General features: G+C 33.8%; 1 protein-coding gene across 1 annotated transcript; it reads right to left on the bottom strand.

Annotated features, from left to right (window-relative positions):
* Positions 1-11,326: 11,326 nt before the first annotated feature.
* On the bottom strand, positions 11,327-14,243 carry LOC110415900 (NADH-ubiquinone oxidoreductase). The gene is made up of 4 exons (XM_021427670.2): positions 14,133-14,243; positions 13,982-14,030; positions 13,499-13,781; positions 11,327-11,559 (listed from the first exon to the last, which is right to left on the bottom strand). The coding sequence occupies exon 3, from the start codon at positions 13,777-13,779 to the stop codon at positions 13,501-13,503; it is 279 nt and encodes a 92-aa protein (XP_021283345.1). The 5' UTR covers positions 13,780-13,781; positions 13,982-14,030; positions 14,133-14,243; the 3' UTR covers positions 11,327-11,559; positions 13,499-13,500.
* Between the last annotated feature and the right edge of the window lie 147 nt (positions 14,244-14,390).

Below are 14,390 nucleotides of genomic sequence, written 5' to 3'. Positions count from 1 at the left end.
GCATAAGTGAGCTCTAGTTAGAGAACCTTTGGGTCGTCGACGAACTGTTGGACATGGTTGGAGCCATAGTCTGTGATATAAGTGGCAAAGCCACGGGTTGCATATGTCACTAGGCCACAAGTGATATTCGCGGTTGCAACTGCTTGATTTCTCTGATGTCAGCCAACATCGTTGAGATTGCCATGGCTGTGGGGATTCGGTGGAGCAGAGCTCTCGGATGTTATTACTTGGAAATAGATCCACGGGTGATTACTATACTTACCTACTCGAGAGCCTTGTAAGTTTTCGACACATACTCTTTTGCATGGTGGAGATTTGAGATTTCTTTGCAGCTCCCCTAGTTTGAATAAAAGCTTTCAGTGCTTACTTGATGAACATGAGATGTTTTACGTGACAGTATACTTGATTTCTTTACATGCCACATATTTAGGAATGCGCATACTTTATATTGTTAACCATATTTGTATGACAAGTAATGTTTTTGATGTTTGAACTTGGTTTCGTAACATTGTTTTCAGCATCATTTTGCCAAATGAAATATTATATTATGATTACGTCATTACTTTTACAAGGCACAAATATCTTACTTATGATTTGGTTTCTTAAGATTACAATTTGATATTTTAGTTTTATTATTCAACTTATCTGCCTTACGCTTGTTTTCCATCTACGCCCTTCTCACAGAGCTGATGATCACTGAGTTTGTGAGACCACCCCTTATTTTTCTTTTGCAGATAGTGATCAGCAAAGCGTGCATTCATTGGCATTTTTGGTCCACCATGGATAGGTAAAGGCATCTTATAACACTTTATTCTGAGTCGCTCCGCTACTAAAGGTCGAGTCGTCATTGTATAATTTGTTATGCAATTAGACCATAATGTCAATACCAATATACATTTGGAGATTAAAAGTCTTGATGTATCATTTTTACGCTTGTGTGGAATAAAATCTTAGTCGATTTATAAAGATGATCGTTCAATTTTTTTTATTACCTAAGTTTTATAGATAAAAGAAATTTTATGAGTTGATGGCATAGCTATGAAATAACAAACAAGGTTTTAAGTAAGGCTTGTTCAGGACTTGGTGGGTTCTCCTGTGAGACTTGAACGCCGGCAGCGATCGAGGAGCGATCGTTACAAAGCCATCCATTGAGGAGCCTCCCACATTGGACCTTAAGCCCCTACTTTCACAATTAAGGTATGCATTCCTTAGTAGTTCGTTTACTCTTTCAGTTATTGTTTTCTCTGCACTTACTAACTTGTAGGAAGAGAAACTTTTGAGAGTATTGAGGGAGCACAAAAAGACTAAATGATGGACTATTGCAAACATAAAAGGGATAAGCCTTTCCATTTGTATGCGTAAAATCCTTTTAAAAAAGATCACCTCACTACCATTGAGCACCAAAAAAAACTCAATCCCATAATGAAGAAGGTGGTAAAAAGGAAAATCATCAAATGGTTGGATGTCGGTATCATCTACCCCATCTTAAACAGCTTATGGATGAGCCCAATTCAATATGTCTCGAAAAAAAGTAGGATGACAGTGGTCTCCAATTAAAACAATGAACTGATCCCACGAAGACGGTGATCGGCTGATGGGTATGTATGGATTACAGAAAGCTCAACCGAGTAATAAGAAAAGATCACTTCCCACTTCCCTTTAATGTTGGACCATTAGGCTGATAAGGAATTCCACTGCTTTTTAGATGGTTACTCGGGTTACAACCAGATTGCTATTGCCTCTAATGACCAAGAGAATACTACCTTTACTTGTCTTTATGGCACTTTTACCTTTAAAAGAATGCCTTTTGGTTTGTGCAATGCTCTAGCAACTTTTCAAAGATGCATAATATCTATTTTTTTTATATGGTTGAAAAATATCTTAAAGTGTTTATGGATAATTTTTTGTGTTTGATAATAATTTTGATGATTGTCCTTTGAACCTTACTAGGGTCTTTCAATGGTGTGAAGAAATTAACTTAACGTTGAACTGGGAGAAATGGGAGAAATGGGAGAAATGTCATTTCATGGTTCAAGAAGGTATTGTGTTAGGGCACAAGGTTTCAAGCAGAGGCTTGGAGGTTGACAAAGCCAAAATTGAGACAATTGAGAGGCTTCCACCACCAACTTCAATGAAAGGTGTTAAAAGCTTTTTAGGTTATGCTAGTTTTTATAAGAAGTTCATTAAATATTTTTAAAAAATTTCGAAACCTTTGTGCAATTTGTTAGAGAAAGATGCCCCATTTAAGTTTAACGATGCATCTCATGTTGCATTTTTAGAATTCAAAAAGAAATTGATATCAGTTCCTATCATTATAGTTCCTAACTAGAATCTTTCTTTTGAGTTGATATGTGATGCTAATGATTACGCTGTAGGGGTAGTACTAAGCCAAAGGAAATCTAAAATTTTTCATTCTATTTATTATGCAAGCAAAATATTGACTGAAACTTAAATGCACTACACCACCACTAAAAAAGAATTGTTAGCTATAGTATTTGTATTTGATAAGTTTTGTTCTTTCTTGGTTGGCACTAAGGTTATTGCGTACATTGATCATTCTGCAATTAAGTATTTGATTGCCAAACGAGATGCCAAACCAAGGTTGATTAGATGGATCCTACTGCTACAAGAGTTTGATCTAGAGATCTGTGACAAAAAGGGAATAGAAAAACAAGTAGTAGACCGCCTCTCAAGATTAGAGATTGAACATCAAGGTAAAGATGCAACCTTTATCAAGGAGACTTTCTTGGATGAACAAATCCTTCAGGTGGATAAGAAATTAATTCCTTGGTATGCTAACTTTATGAATTATCTAATAAGCAACATTATTCCCCCAAATTTAAATTTCCACTAGAAAAAATTTTTTTGCATGATAAATCTTATGTGTGGGATGAGCCTTTTTTGTTTAAGCAGTGTAAAGATCAAATTCTTAGAAAATGTGTTTTAGAAGAAGAAGTTCAAAGCGTGCTTCATCATTGCCATTCTTCATATTATGGAGGACATTTTGAAGGAACAAGAACTGCTGCTAAAGTCCTCTAATCAGGTTTGTATTGGCCTACATTGTTTAAAGATGCTTACAAGTTTGCTTTGCATTGTGACAGATGCCAAAGAGTAGGAAATATCTCAAGGCGACAAGAAATGCCTCTCCACAGCGTACTTGAAATATAAATTTTTTATGTGTGGGTATTGACTTCATAGGTCTGTTTATATCTTCAGTCAACAATAAATACATCTTGCTTGCTGTGGATTATGTCTCCAAGTGGGTTGAAGCGACAACCTTTCCTCACAATGATTCTAAGGTAGTGATGAAGTTCATTAAGAAGAACATTTTCACTCGATTTAGCACTCTAAATACAGTTATTAGTGATAAGGAGAGTCATTTTTGCAACAAATATGTCGATGCACTTATTGCAAAATATAGAGTTAAATACAAGGTTGCAACTGCATACCATCCTTAAAGCAATGGCCAAGTAGAAGTGTCCAATAAAGAAATCAAAAGGATTTTGGAGAAAATAGTTAGTCCCTCAAGAAAAGATTGGGTAAGAAGATTAGATGATGCATTGTGGGCTTATCAAACTGCTTACAAGACACTAATTGGCATGTCTCTATATAAGTTAGTCTTTGGAAAAGCTTGTCATTTATCAGTGGAACTTGTGCGTAATGCTTATTGGGTAGTGAAGAAATTAAATTTTGATTTATAAGCAGTAGGTGAAAAAAGGTTGTTGCAGTTAAATGAACTTGATGAATTTTGCTTTCAAGCTTACGAAAATGCCAAACTGTATAAGAAGAAAACAAAACAATGGCATGATAGGAAGATAGTGGAACAAAGTTTTGAGCCCGATCAATTGGTGTTGTTGTATAATTCTCACTTGAAATTATTTTTGAGAAAACTAAAATGGAGGTGGTCAGGGTTGTTTATTGTTTCAAAATTTTTTTCGCACGGTGCTATGGAAGTAATGGATAGCAAGACAAACGAAACATTCAAGGTTAATAGACAATGTTTGAAGCACTATTTCGAAGGGAATGTTGATCATCAATACTCATTTATCTATCTTGCCAACTCTCACTAAATTCTCTAAAAGTCCGACTGAAGACTTTAAAGTAAGCGCTTCTTAGGAGGCAACCCAAGCTCTTCACTCTTAATTCTCTTATTTTAAGGTTTAATCATTATGTTATAGAATGCTTTACACTCTTATTCTCTTTTTTTTTTCCATTTTTGCTTTGATACTATCATTTTTTGTCTTAATTACTTGTCATTTTCATACACAGTAGTATAGTTTTAACTTTATTCTTCTTAATTTTTGGCAGACAGAAAGGGGGCAACACAGAAATTTTTTCACTACAGCAGATTTTGGATAACAGATTTGGGCAAAACGAAAATTTTCCTATTGCAGCGCATACCCACTTTTGTTGCAGCAAAAATTTCAGCTGAAAAAGTCATCAAATTCGAGAGTTATTTGTTGTAGCGAACTCTCATTCTCGTTGCAACAAAAGTAGTGAAGAAAAAGAGCATGAGCAACAGAAAATTTCTCGCTGTAGTGAGAACCCAACCTCATTGCAGTGAGCTAAAAGTGCAAAACAAGACAAGAAACAGAGAGTTTCACCATAACGAGAACCCTACATTGTTTTAGCGAGATCTTATTTTAAAAAGAACCGTAGAACCTGAGAGTTTCTCATTGCAGCGAGAACCCATTGTCACTGTAGCAAGATTTCGGGCCCCTCTCCATTATAAAACTTGCGTTTTCCCCCCTCTCTCAATTTTCTCAAATTTCAAACCCTAACCCCTCTTTCTCTCTAAAATTTTCTCTCTTAAACTTAAAAATTCCTTCATAGCCATCCACAAAACCTTCAAAAAGCTTCAAAAGCTTGCCACCAAGTTCAAGGTTTGAGGATTTTAATCAAGGTTTCTTTATCTAAGTACACATTTTAGGTAAGCTACTCTCTAGTCTTTGTCTAAATTTTCAATTTGGAAGAAAGTGATTGTTTAGAAGCCTTTGGTGAATAATTTTATTGGGCTTTGGTTATCTTTAAGAGTAGTGGCAAACTCTTTGAAATTTGATGAAGTTTATATGATGGATTTGAAGAATTTTGATGATTGTTGATTTAGGGTATTGCTAATTTTTTGCACATTATATGGTATTTGATAATTATTTGCATTAGTCATATTTTAAGGCTGCTATAAGGAAATTTTGAGAAAGTTGTTGATTGTGGTTGATTGTGATAAAAATTTGGTGATTATTGGGTATTGGGTAGTGCTAGATTTGAATTAGAAATTGTGAATTGGATAATTTTGAAAGAACCATCACCCCAAAAAAAGCGAAGACGAGCAATGTCGGGTTTCATATAACCAAATTTGCGTCAGTTGAGGCTTTATACAAACACACATAATCCTTGCTACATAAATCTCCAGTACCTGAAACAGGGATTGATCTGCCCTATATTCGTTATAGCCATATTTCAAGTAAAATTGAGTAAAGGAGAAGGGAAACCTTTTGTGCACAACCCAAGGTGGTAGTCATTCTTGTAGTTAGGGAGTTTTATGCCAATGTAGTAGAACAAGAAAATGGAGTGCCACCTTGTAGAGGAAAGAGAGTACTGTTTGACAGCCACACCATTAATAGGTTCTACAATACGTTGGATTTAGAGAATGATGAATACACACAGTACATTAATAGGGAGGTGGACTTAGAGGAGGTAATTAGCTCGTTGGGTAACCTCAGGACCACATGGAGATTAGCTAGGGGCTTCTAGCAACGTTTAAGGCAAGTGCTCTCAAGAGTGAATATAAGGTTTGTCACCACTTCATTTCAGCCAAGATGTTGCCAATCAACATGCGAGTGATGTGACCAAAGACTGAGCTATCTTAATATATGCCATCCTCTCAGGTAAGTCCCTTAACATTGGTCAATTAATTTTCACTAACATTCTACATATTATTGGTTTTAGTAGGGATGGCCTATAGTATCTGTTGTTCATCACCATGTTGTGCAAACAAGCGAGAGTATAATGGAGCCAAGACGAGGAAATCATGCAACCAAAAGCTCCATTAGATAGTGGGATTGTACATAAGTTACAAATCCATCAACCTCAAGCTGCTAGTGCAAATTCATTCACTCTGCCAAGACCTTTATCTCGTAGTAGACAATTACACTGCCACAAAGAATAAACCGCTTAAAGTGATGAATGGGGAACATGGAGCAGATGTTACCGAGTTATTGTAGAGCACATAGGGATGGATATGGCACATTTCCCATAACCAATAGAGGACACAACTGATGATGAGGACAACGAATCTTTCTGAAGGGGAGTACTCTTTCCTTTAACTTTTATTAACATTGGAGACAATGTTAAATTTAAGTCTGAGCGGGAGCTTTAAAATTTTTAAAGCTTTTCTTTTATATTTCTTGCTTTTATGTGTTTGTTATAGTTTTTTCTTTCAAATTTCAAGTTAGTAAGTTAGCTTATTTATTTTCTGAAAATGTTAGGTTTAATAATTCATTGCACCAATAGTTTAGATTTACTTATCCGATGAAGGAAAATAGTTGCCTTCTATTCTTATGCTCTTAGTGAATATGAATATTGTGTGAGTATTTTGCTGATCTCTATCGCTAAGCATCATTGTAAATTATGTTTTTCCACCTTATCATGCACATGTTTCTTGCTTTAATTAATTGTGATCACTTAGAGAAAGTTTATGCAAATGTGAATTTTTGAATAAAATCTTGAGTTTTAGAATTTGTTTTAGTTTCTCTCAAGGTGAAATCTTAAGCTAAATTTAGCTAGGGAGATGACTTAGGCCATCTTTGGATCGATTGAGCTTTTTGAGCCTACCATATACAATTCTATCATTAATCACCCTTGGTTGAGCCAAATTTTTTCTTTTCTTTCATTAAACACTTAGTAAAAAGCCTTAACCTATAAATAAAATTTTCGCTTTAACGCCATCACTCCTAAGTGCATAGATTATTTTTAGGAGATGTTTTGAGGTTAGAAATGGTAAAAAAAAAAGTAGAGAAGTGAAATTGGAGTCAAAAAGAAAAAAGAGAGAAAAATGAAAAATCCAAAATAGAATAAAGTTTTTGATGAATTGAAAGGATGATGAATTGAAGAAAAAGAGTATGATTAAAAGAAGTAGAAAGCAAAGCTTACTAGAAATCTTACAATAATCATGTGGTAAAGGTGATTTGAGCTACATTTTATCCTTTATCATACCTTGACCCTAACAACTCATTACAACCTAGATAAAGTCCAAGGATCCTTGATTGAGTGTTAGCCTACATTAAGGGAGAGAGAAACAAAGAGCAAACTTATGAAACTCTTGACTAATTTAAATTCGTGCATGAGCATAAACTAATCCAAGTGACATGATATGTATTGTAAGGAATTTTATACACACCCACGAGAAACCAAATGAAAATGAGCTTGCAATGTTGTGATACATGAACTTGAATAATATTTGTGATTTACTGTGAGCTTGGAAAATAAGGCAACTTACGAGTAAGTTAAAGGTAATCTTTGAGTTGGTGCAATGAATTTGTCATTTAATGCTTTTAGTTCTCATGCATCTTTTATTGTTTTAAGTTTTGCTCGAAGATTAGGAAAATATTAAGTTTGGAAGTGTGATAACTCTATTATATAGAGTTATCATATGTACCTTTGGAGCATGAATTTTGCTAAGTCTTTTAGTTTTTTTTTTTTTGTAATCTTTAGGAAATTTCTATGCTTTTTAATATTAATTTAAGTTATATGGTATCAATTTCCATTTATATAATTTATCTTAATTTTTTGTCAAAATCCCTTATTTCAACTTCTAATTAGTTAATCCTTTAATGTTGAAGGAAGTGCAAGGACTTGGAGTATAAATGCAAAGGATGGTGTAAGTTCGCTTAAAAGGCAACTGAACATGCTGAAATTTTTGGGGCATAAATAAAGCTGTAGAAGTCCGATTGAGATGATTCTTGAACCAATGGAAAACTGAGAGGATGAGCTATAACTTTAGTGTTTAACACTTCACCCAAATCAAAAGGAATCATGGCCAAAAATGAAGCAAAATAGTGAAGATTGTAGCAGACTACACAAAGCAAGTTAGAGAGTTTCTCGTTGCAACAAAAATCCATCCTCGCTGCAGCTAGAAACAAGGTAGAATTAAGCTCAAGTCAGAGAGTTTCTCGCTGCAGTGAGAATGCAAGTTGGCTGTAGTGAGAAACAAGGCAAAATGAAACTTCAAGTCAGAAGGATTTTCGTTGTAGTGAAAATCCATTCTCACTGCAGCGAAAATGAAAATATTTGCAATACCAAGTTAAAGTAAATTTCTCTACAGCGAAAATCCATTCTCAGTGCGACAAGAACACATCATTTAATGAATATTCCTACACGAGTTTCTAAGTTAAGCCAAAAAAGAAAGAGGTATAAATAGATATTTTTGCACTGAGAAAACGAGGATTTTGGGAGACTATTTTGGGCAAAAGGAGGCAAGAACCAAAAAAGAAAAAAAAGAGAGAAATCAAGAGCTAGAGGATCAAAATTGTTAACCTAATTATCTTTTATATTTTGAAATGACAAAAAGAAATGATCAAAATTTCACCAAACTCACAAAGGATCAAAGGTCTCATGTTCTCAAACAATGCTAAGTAAGTTTGAAAAAGAAAAAAAAGTGAAAACAAGCTCAGAAAATGCATTCTAGTCCAAATCTATCGATAAATGATTTTCATGTATCAATACATTTGGATAAGTATCGATAGATTACAACATCTATCGATACATGTTCTTCAACAAAGTCAAAACTCAAAAGTCAAACTTAATCTATCGATATATCCTTAATTGTATCGATAGAATTGAGACAGAATGCATACTGACCTAAAAGTATTGATACATTTCTCAAATGTATCGATAGATTTTCAACAAAGTGCTCATTGATCTAAAAGTATCAATACATAGTGTCATGTATCGATACATATTTAAGCAAATTACAGAGATCCCTACAGGTAAGTTCAAGTATATCGATACATGAATAAATGTATCGATACAACTTGGCAGGAATTTAAAACAAAAGGCAATGTATCGATACATGCACATATGTATCGATACAAAATGATCCTTGGGGCATTGGATAAAGAGAAAAATAACTATTTTCACATTAAATGCTCTCTCAACTACCCTTGAAGCTTCAGCAACTATAAATTCAAGCTTTCTAAGCATTTGTGAAGGTCAGATGACCTAAAAACACAACTCAAGAAAGGAGAAGTAGCCAAGATGCATTCAAAACCTATTGTACTCTTCTTCAATACAAAAAGTCCTCTAGTCAATCATTTATTAGGCTTTCATTCTTTTCTTCAAGTATTGTACCAAATTCTTCACTTAGCCTTTAAGAGGCACGCTTGTTGTACCTACATTTCTCTCATTGTATTTGCTAAAGTGGTTATACCTTAATCAATTGAAAAGGTAGAGTGGTTGTGTTTTAACCATAAAAAGGCATTATATTGTATGGTTATATTTGATCCACAAAAGGCATTGTATTGAGCTTTTTGATTAAATAGTAGATTTTAAACTCCTTAGTGAATCTAAGGGAGAGAACATAGGTAAGGAGGTTGAACCTTTATAAAACACTTGTGTTAATTTCTCTACTATTCATTTTACATGAAAATTTAATTCTCTTTCACTGATCTAAAAGCCAATTAGTTTGTTTTCTTTTTAAACTCAACTTGTGAATTAAAAAAAAGATTTTGTTCAAAACGAATTTTTTTTTTAAATTCTGAAAATAGTCCAATTCATCCTCTTCTTGGGCCTAATCATATGAGGTATTTAACCTAACAAAAAAGCTACAGCAAATTATTTTCTCACTCTAGATTTGGTTATTTCTCTCTAACTCTTTGTATAGAATAATGCTTCAATATTTTTCTCTTGAACAAGTTGAACTAGAATTTTTAATCTAAGATTATGGTGGATGCTATTGTATAGTTGGAATAATTTGGATTCATTTTTACTTGCTTTTATGGGAATATCAATGTTTATTTAAATTTATGCTTATTGTCTCATTTGTTGCTTGATCACCAACGAGTTGAGTATGGGGTTTTAGATGATGCTTGACAAAGATAATCTAAAAAGACTTAAATTTGAGTAGTGTATATTCATTCCATGTTAAGAAATTAAGTGAGTGATTAATTAATAGGATAGACGTATACCTATTAATCATACATAGTTAATATAGGTCCTAAACTAAGTGAACTTAGCTTTAGTTAATTTTTTATAAACATATAGATAGTTAATGAAGCTAGGCAATTATGTGATGACTTGATGGAGTATTATGCATGCTCAAGGAACCTAGACTAACATTGATTCTCATAAAAGCAGATAGTTAATTGGAACCATAGTCTTAAGATTTAATTACTTTGTTTCCTCCCTACACCTTTAACTCGCCACTCTTAAGTTAATTTAGACTTTTAGAGTAACTTTCATTTCATTTCAACAACTTGTTCCTTTTGTTGCTTGGCTTGTTCTTTTCGTTACTTGGATAAAGCTTAATTACAATTTTAGTAATTAATAACAAATAACAAACCAACTCCTCGAAGAATCAACAACTTCAACGCATTACTATATCACTTGTTATAATTATGTACACTTGCACATAATCTTTACTTGTATTTTGCATTTAATTTTGAGCATAATCCATATCACACAAGCAAGGGATATTTACACAACAAAAACATTAACTTATTCAACCCAAAGGCCAAACCCCCATTTATCCCAAAATAGAATTTTGACTCATCCAAAAAAATCATTCAGCAAAATTAATCCACATGCTAATTTTAAGCTAATAGTAATAATAATTACGAAATTTTCTTAACATCGTTAACAATAAAGTGACTACAATAAATTTTATTTCATTAAATTAGTAAAAATAATGATAATTAAAAATAAAAGAATTAAAAAATTCTTGAAAGTAAAGTTAAAAAAAAAAAAGCATAACGGAAATAAGCATATAATAGTCAAGCGTCGAATTTTAAATTTTAGAGACAAATTTATTCTAGTTCAAACTATGCGATATATTTTCTGTAATTTACCAAAACATAAAAAGGATACATTGCCACTGGCCTTTCAACACATATATAGCTCAATAACACGTGTTGGGCAAATGAAAACACACATAATACAGAGAAATTACATTTCTGAGAACCGTTAACCCTAACAAGCTGCTTGCTAGGCTGCCCATTCTCCATCCAGAAAAGCTGGTTTTGGAGGAGAATAATATTTAAACAGATAATGGAAGCTATTAATGATAATTGAGAAATATCTCATCAGCTAATGAGCACAATGTATTGAAGCATGCTTATCTTCAAACTACATGAATCAGAGAAACTGATTACATGGGCAATTATTCACCAAAACGTGCATGTTATTCCATATAGTTGAGCAACATAGACAATTGTTTTCACTCATAAGCTGGTCTTAAAAGTTTAGATATTGATATTTTTGTAGCACAAAATAATAAGAAATCCAAAAGCACAGTGAAAAGCTTAAGTGCCCAACCACAGCAGACCAAGCTCTAAATCATCTGCTAGCCTGCATCAAAGGAACATCATTAGCGAATGCTTAAAGATTGGAATTAATAATAGAGTAAATCCCATCCAAGTTCTCATAGTTCTACCATAATTCAACCCAAGTTCATTAGATTTAACAATGGACATTCTACCCCAAAAAAATCAACTTGGCAGGTTTAATAACTCCTGCCGCGAAGACACCTGTCACACTTGCTGATAGTGAAACACATGAGTATCACATGACTATCACATGATGCCCTTAATAACCTTCAATTGTTGAGAAAAAAATACCAATTTTGAAGGTTTTGGCAGAAAAACAATCACTTCTTTCAGGAAAAAAAATTCCAAATTGCCTCTAAAAGATGAGATTCGCCAATCAAATTTCTCAAGAAAGGTTTTTTTTTTTTGTCCTTCAAGTTCTTTTAAAAGTTGCTTAGGTCTGCTCGCTTGTGTTCTATTTAGCTGGAATTGAAGAAAATAAGAGGTGAAAAAGTGATTTTAGGGTGAGATTTAAGGTATACATTTTATATTTTACTTACTCTTATTTAGTGATAAGATAACATAAATCCTCTTTGATAATATTTGAATTTGATATGTTGTTATATACTAGTTTTTAGGGATAATTGTATTTCTATTTTTATCTCTTTATCAGGGGTTTTTAGGGATGAATATATGAAATTTCCACTTTCTTCACCACAAAACGTGATTAATTTCTGAGACAAAGCAATCAAAGATACCATTTACAATGATCAAAGATATCTGGAAACAAGAAAACACTCAACACAAATGCAATCATACACTAGGGTTTGGGCTAATGGATGATGATGAAGAAGAAGGATCATGCAATCTGGCTTCAGAGAAGGATTTTGGTGTTTAGGATCATGGGTAGTTTACAAACTGAACCATATTTGTTAATGTCGTTCATTATTTGGAGCAGAATGTCCATTTTCAAATCTAATGAACTTGAACTGAATTACAACAAAGCCTTGAAAACTTAGATGAAATTTACCCTTAATAATGTAAATTTCCTTGTCATCCAGTTAGTGTCTTCAATGACCTAGTGATTATTTTATAAATCAAAACTTCCAGCATTGTCATTGAATCACAAGTTGAAAAAGATAAAAACAAGGAATTCTTTCCACAAACTACCAGTTTGCATATCTCGTTTGTGAACACATTGACTACTATATGTAAAAGAAGTGCGACAGCAAAACATTCTAATGCACAACACAATCTTGAAGTGTAAGCACTCATGCTCATCTAGCGCCAAGAAAAACAAAATTATCATTTTTGAGATATTCTCCAGCAGATTCATGCTAAAGTTTGATGCAAGTTCTTACATCTCATCTCAGAAAAGTGCAAATGATAGCTATTGAAACAAAGTAATTAAATGATGTTTCTCACATTTAAAAAATTCAAAATTCTGGGGATCATAAGCAGTGCATGAATAAGTCGAAAGGGAAATATCAGGGCACTGATGAGACCACATCAAACATCAATACCACAATAACAAATTCCCAATATAGGCAGAGAGCACTTTGAAAAGAAAACCAATGTATAACATTTGTTGATCTGAATGGAACCATCAATGAATGAGTAGTTGTTGAGAAAGAAAGACAGTAAATTCTCAATTCGCATGAGATTTTGCATCCAAACAGAGTATCCGCATGACTTATCAGTTAAGAGAAAGTCCCCCTAAAATAATTCGTACCTTGTCAAATAAAGAAAACTTTGCTAATTCTATCATGAACTACTAGAATAAAGGTCTTAAGTTATCTTGATTTCTCCCTAAACTTCAATGTTAAAATTCAGCCACAACAAAAACCACAGTGTTTGAATAACAATATCATAACAAAGGAACTATAACATCTCTAAATATTTAATTTAGAACTATACCGAACTATGTATGAAAGAAACATCCACCTATATAGAATCAGTATAAGATAAAATCAAGAGCTCACATTCATTTGGAGGAGGTATCAAAGCTGTTTTCAAGAAGGTCATCATAGGGGTCCCTGCGACCGGGCACCTGGCTAATCTGAGCATCCCAGCGGAGTTGGGCATTGTGGCGCTCAAAAGTCCAAAATCCGTAAGGTCGCAGGGGGTAACTCCACATCTCCTTGGTTTTGTTGCATCGTTCCTTGACTGAATATACGTGCTCCCTAAATTTTTTGTCCCTCTCCTTGGGGTCCTCCATCAACCTCAAAACCAAATTCTCGGCAAACTCCATTATGAACCCCATTTCTGTCACAACGAAACATCATGACACCCAGAAAAGAAAACTAGTCTTAAATCTGTTCTAATTAATTTAAAAACTAATTTTCTCAGAGGACTAACTGCTGCATTACGTACTGACCCTTCAGTCACCCAAACAAATAGAAAAGATATACAGGGTTTCACCTAATAAAACTAAATCACACTGCAATCAAGCTATGATGTAATACCTTTGAAACGAACCCTGGGATTGGTAGCCCTTGGCCCTTGCCTTGGAATCTACAGAATCAACATAAAATCCCATCAGTTTCCAACAAAAACAGATTGGAATTCATAAACAGAAGTGAAAAAGAGCTGGAGACGGAAACAAATGACCCTTACACTTGGTAGGATTGTGGGATATCTCTTGATTCTTGAAGACTTGTAACAGTTCAACTCAAACAAAATCAACTTTATACTAGAGTTTTATAAATTGGGGAAGAAATTGAAGAAAACGATCTACAGATCCGGTTGGTGGCGGATACGTTTGACATTGGGCCAGGCCTGTACGAGGCCCAATAGCTTTTCAATTGTTTGAAAGGAGTTGGTCTCGATCCTCCGTTAACGGAGTACCGAATAAAAACAATAGTAATTTACGGA

The sequence above is a fragment of the Theobroma umbraticum genome, unplaced genomic scaffold (assembly GCF_002168275.2).
Source record: "Theobroma umbraticum cultivar Fairchild unplaced genomic scaffold, ASM216827v3 scaffold_30.0, whole genome shotgun sequence".
Taxonomy (NCBI): domain Eukaryota; kingdom Viridiplantae; phylum Streptophyta; class Magnoliopsida; order Malvales; family Malvaceae; genus Theobroma; species Theobroma umbraticum.
This window is presented reverse-complemented; position numbering and strand designations above follow the sequence as displayed.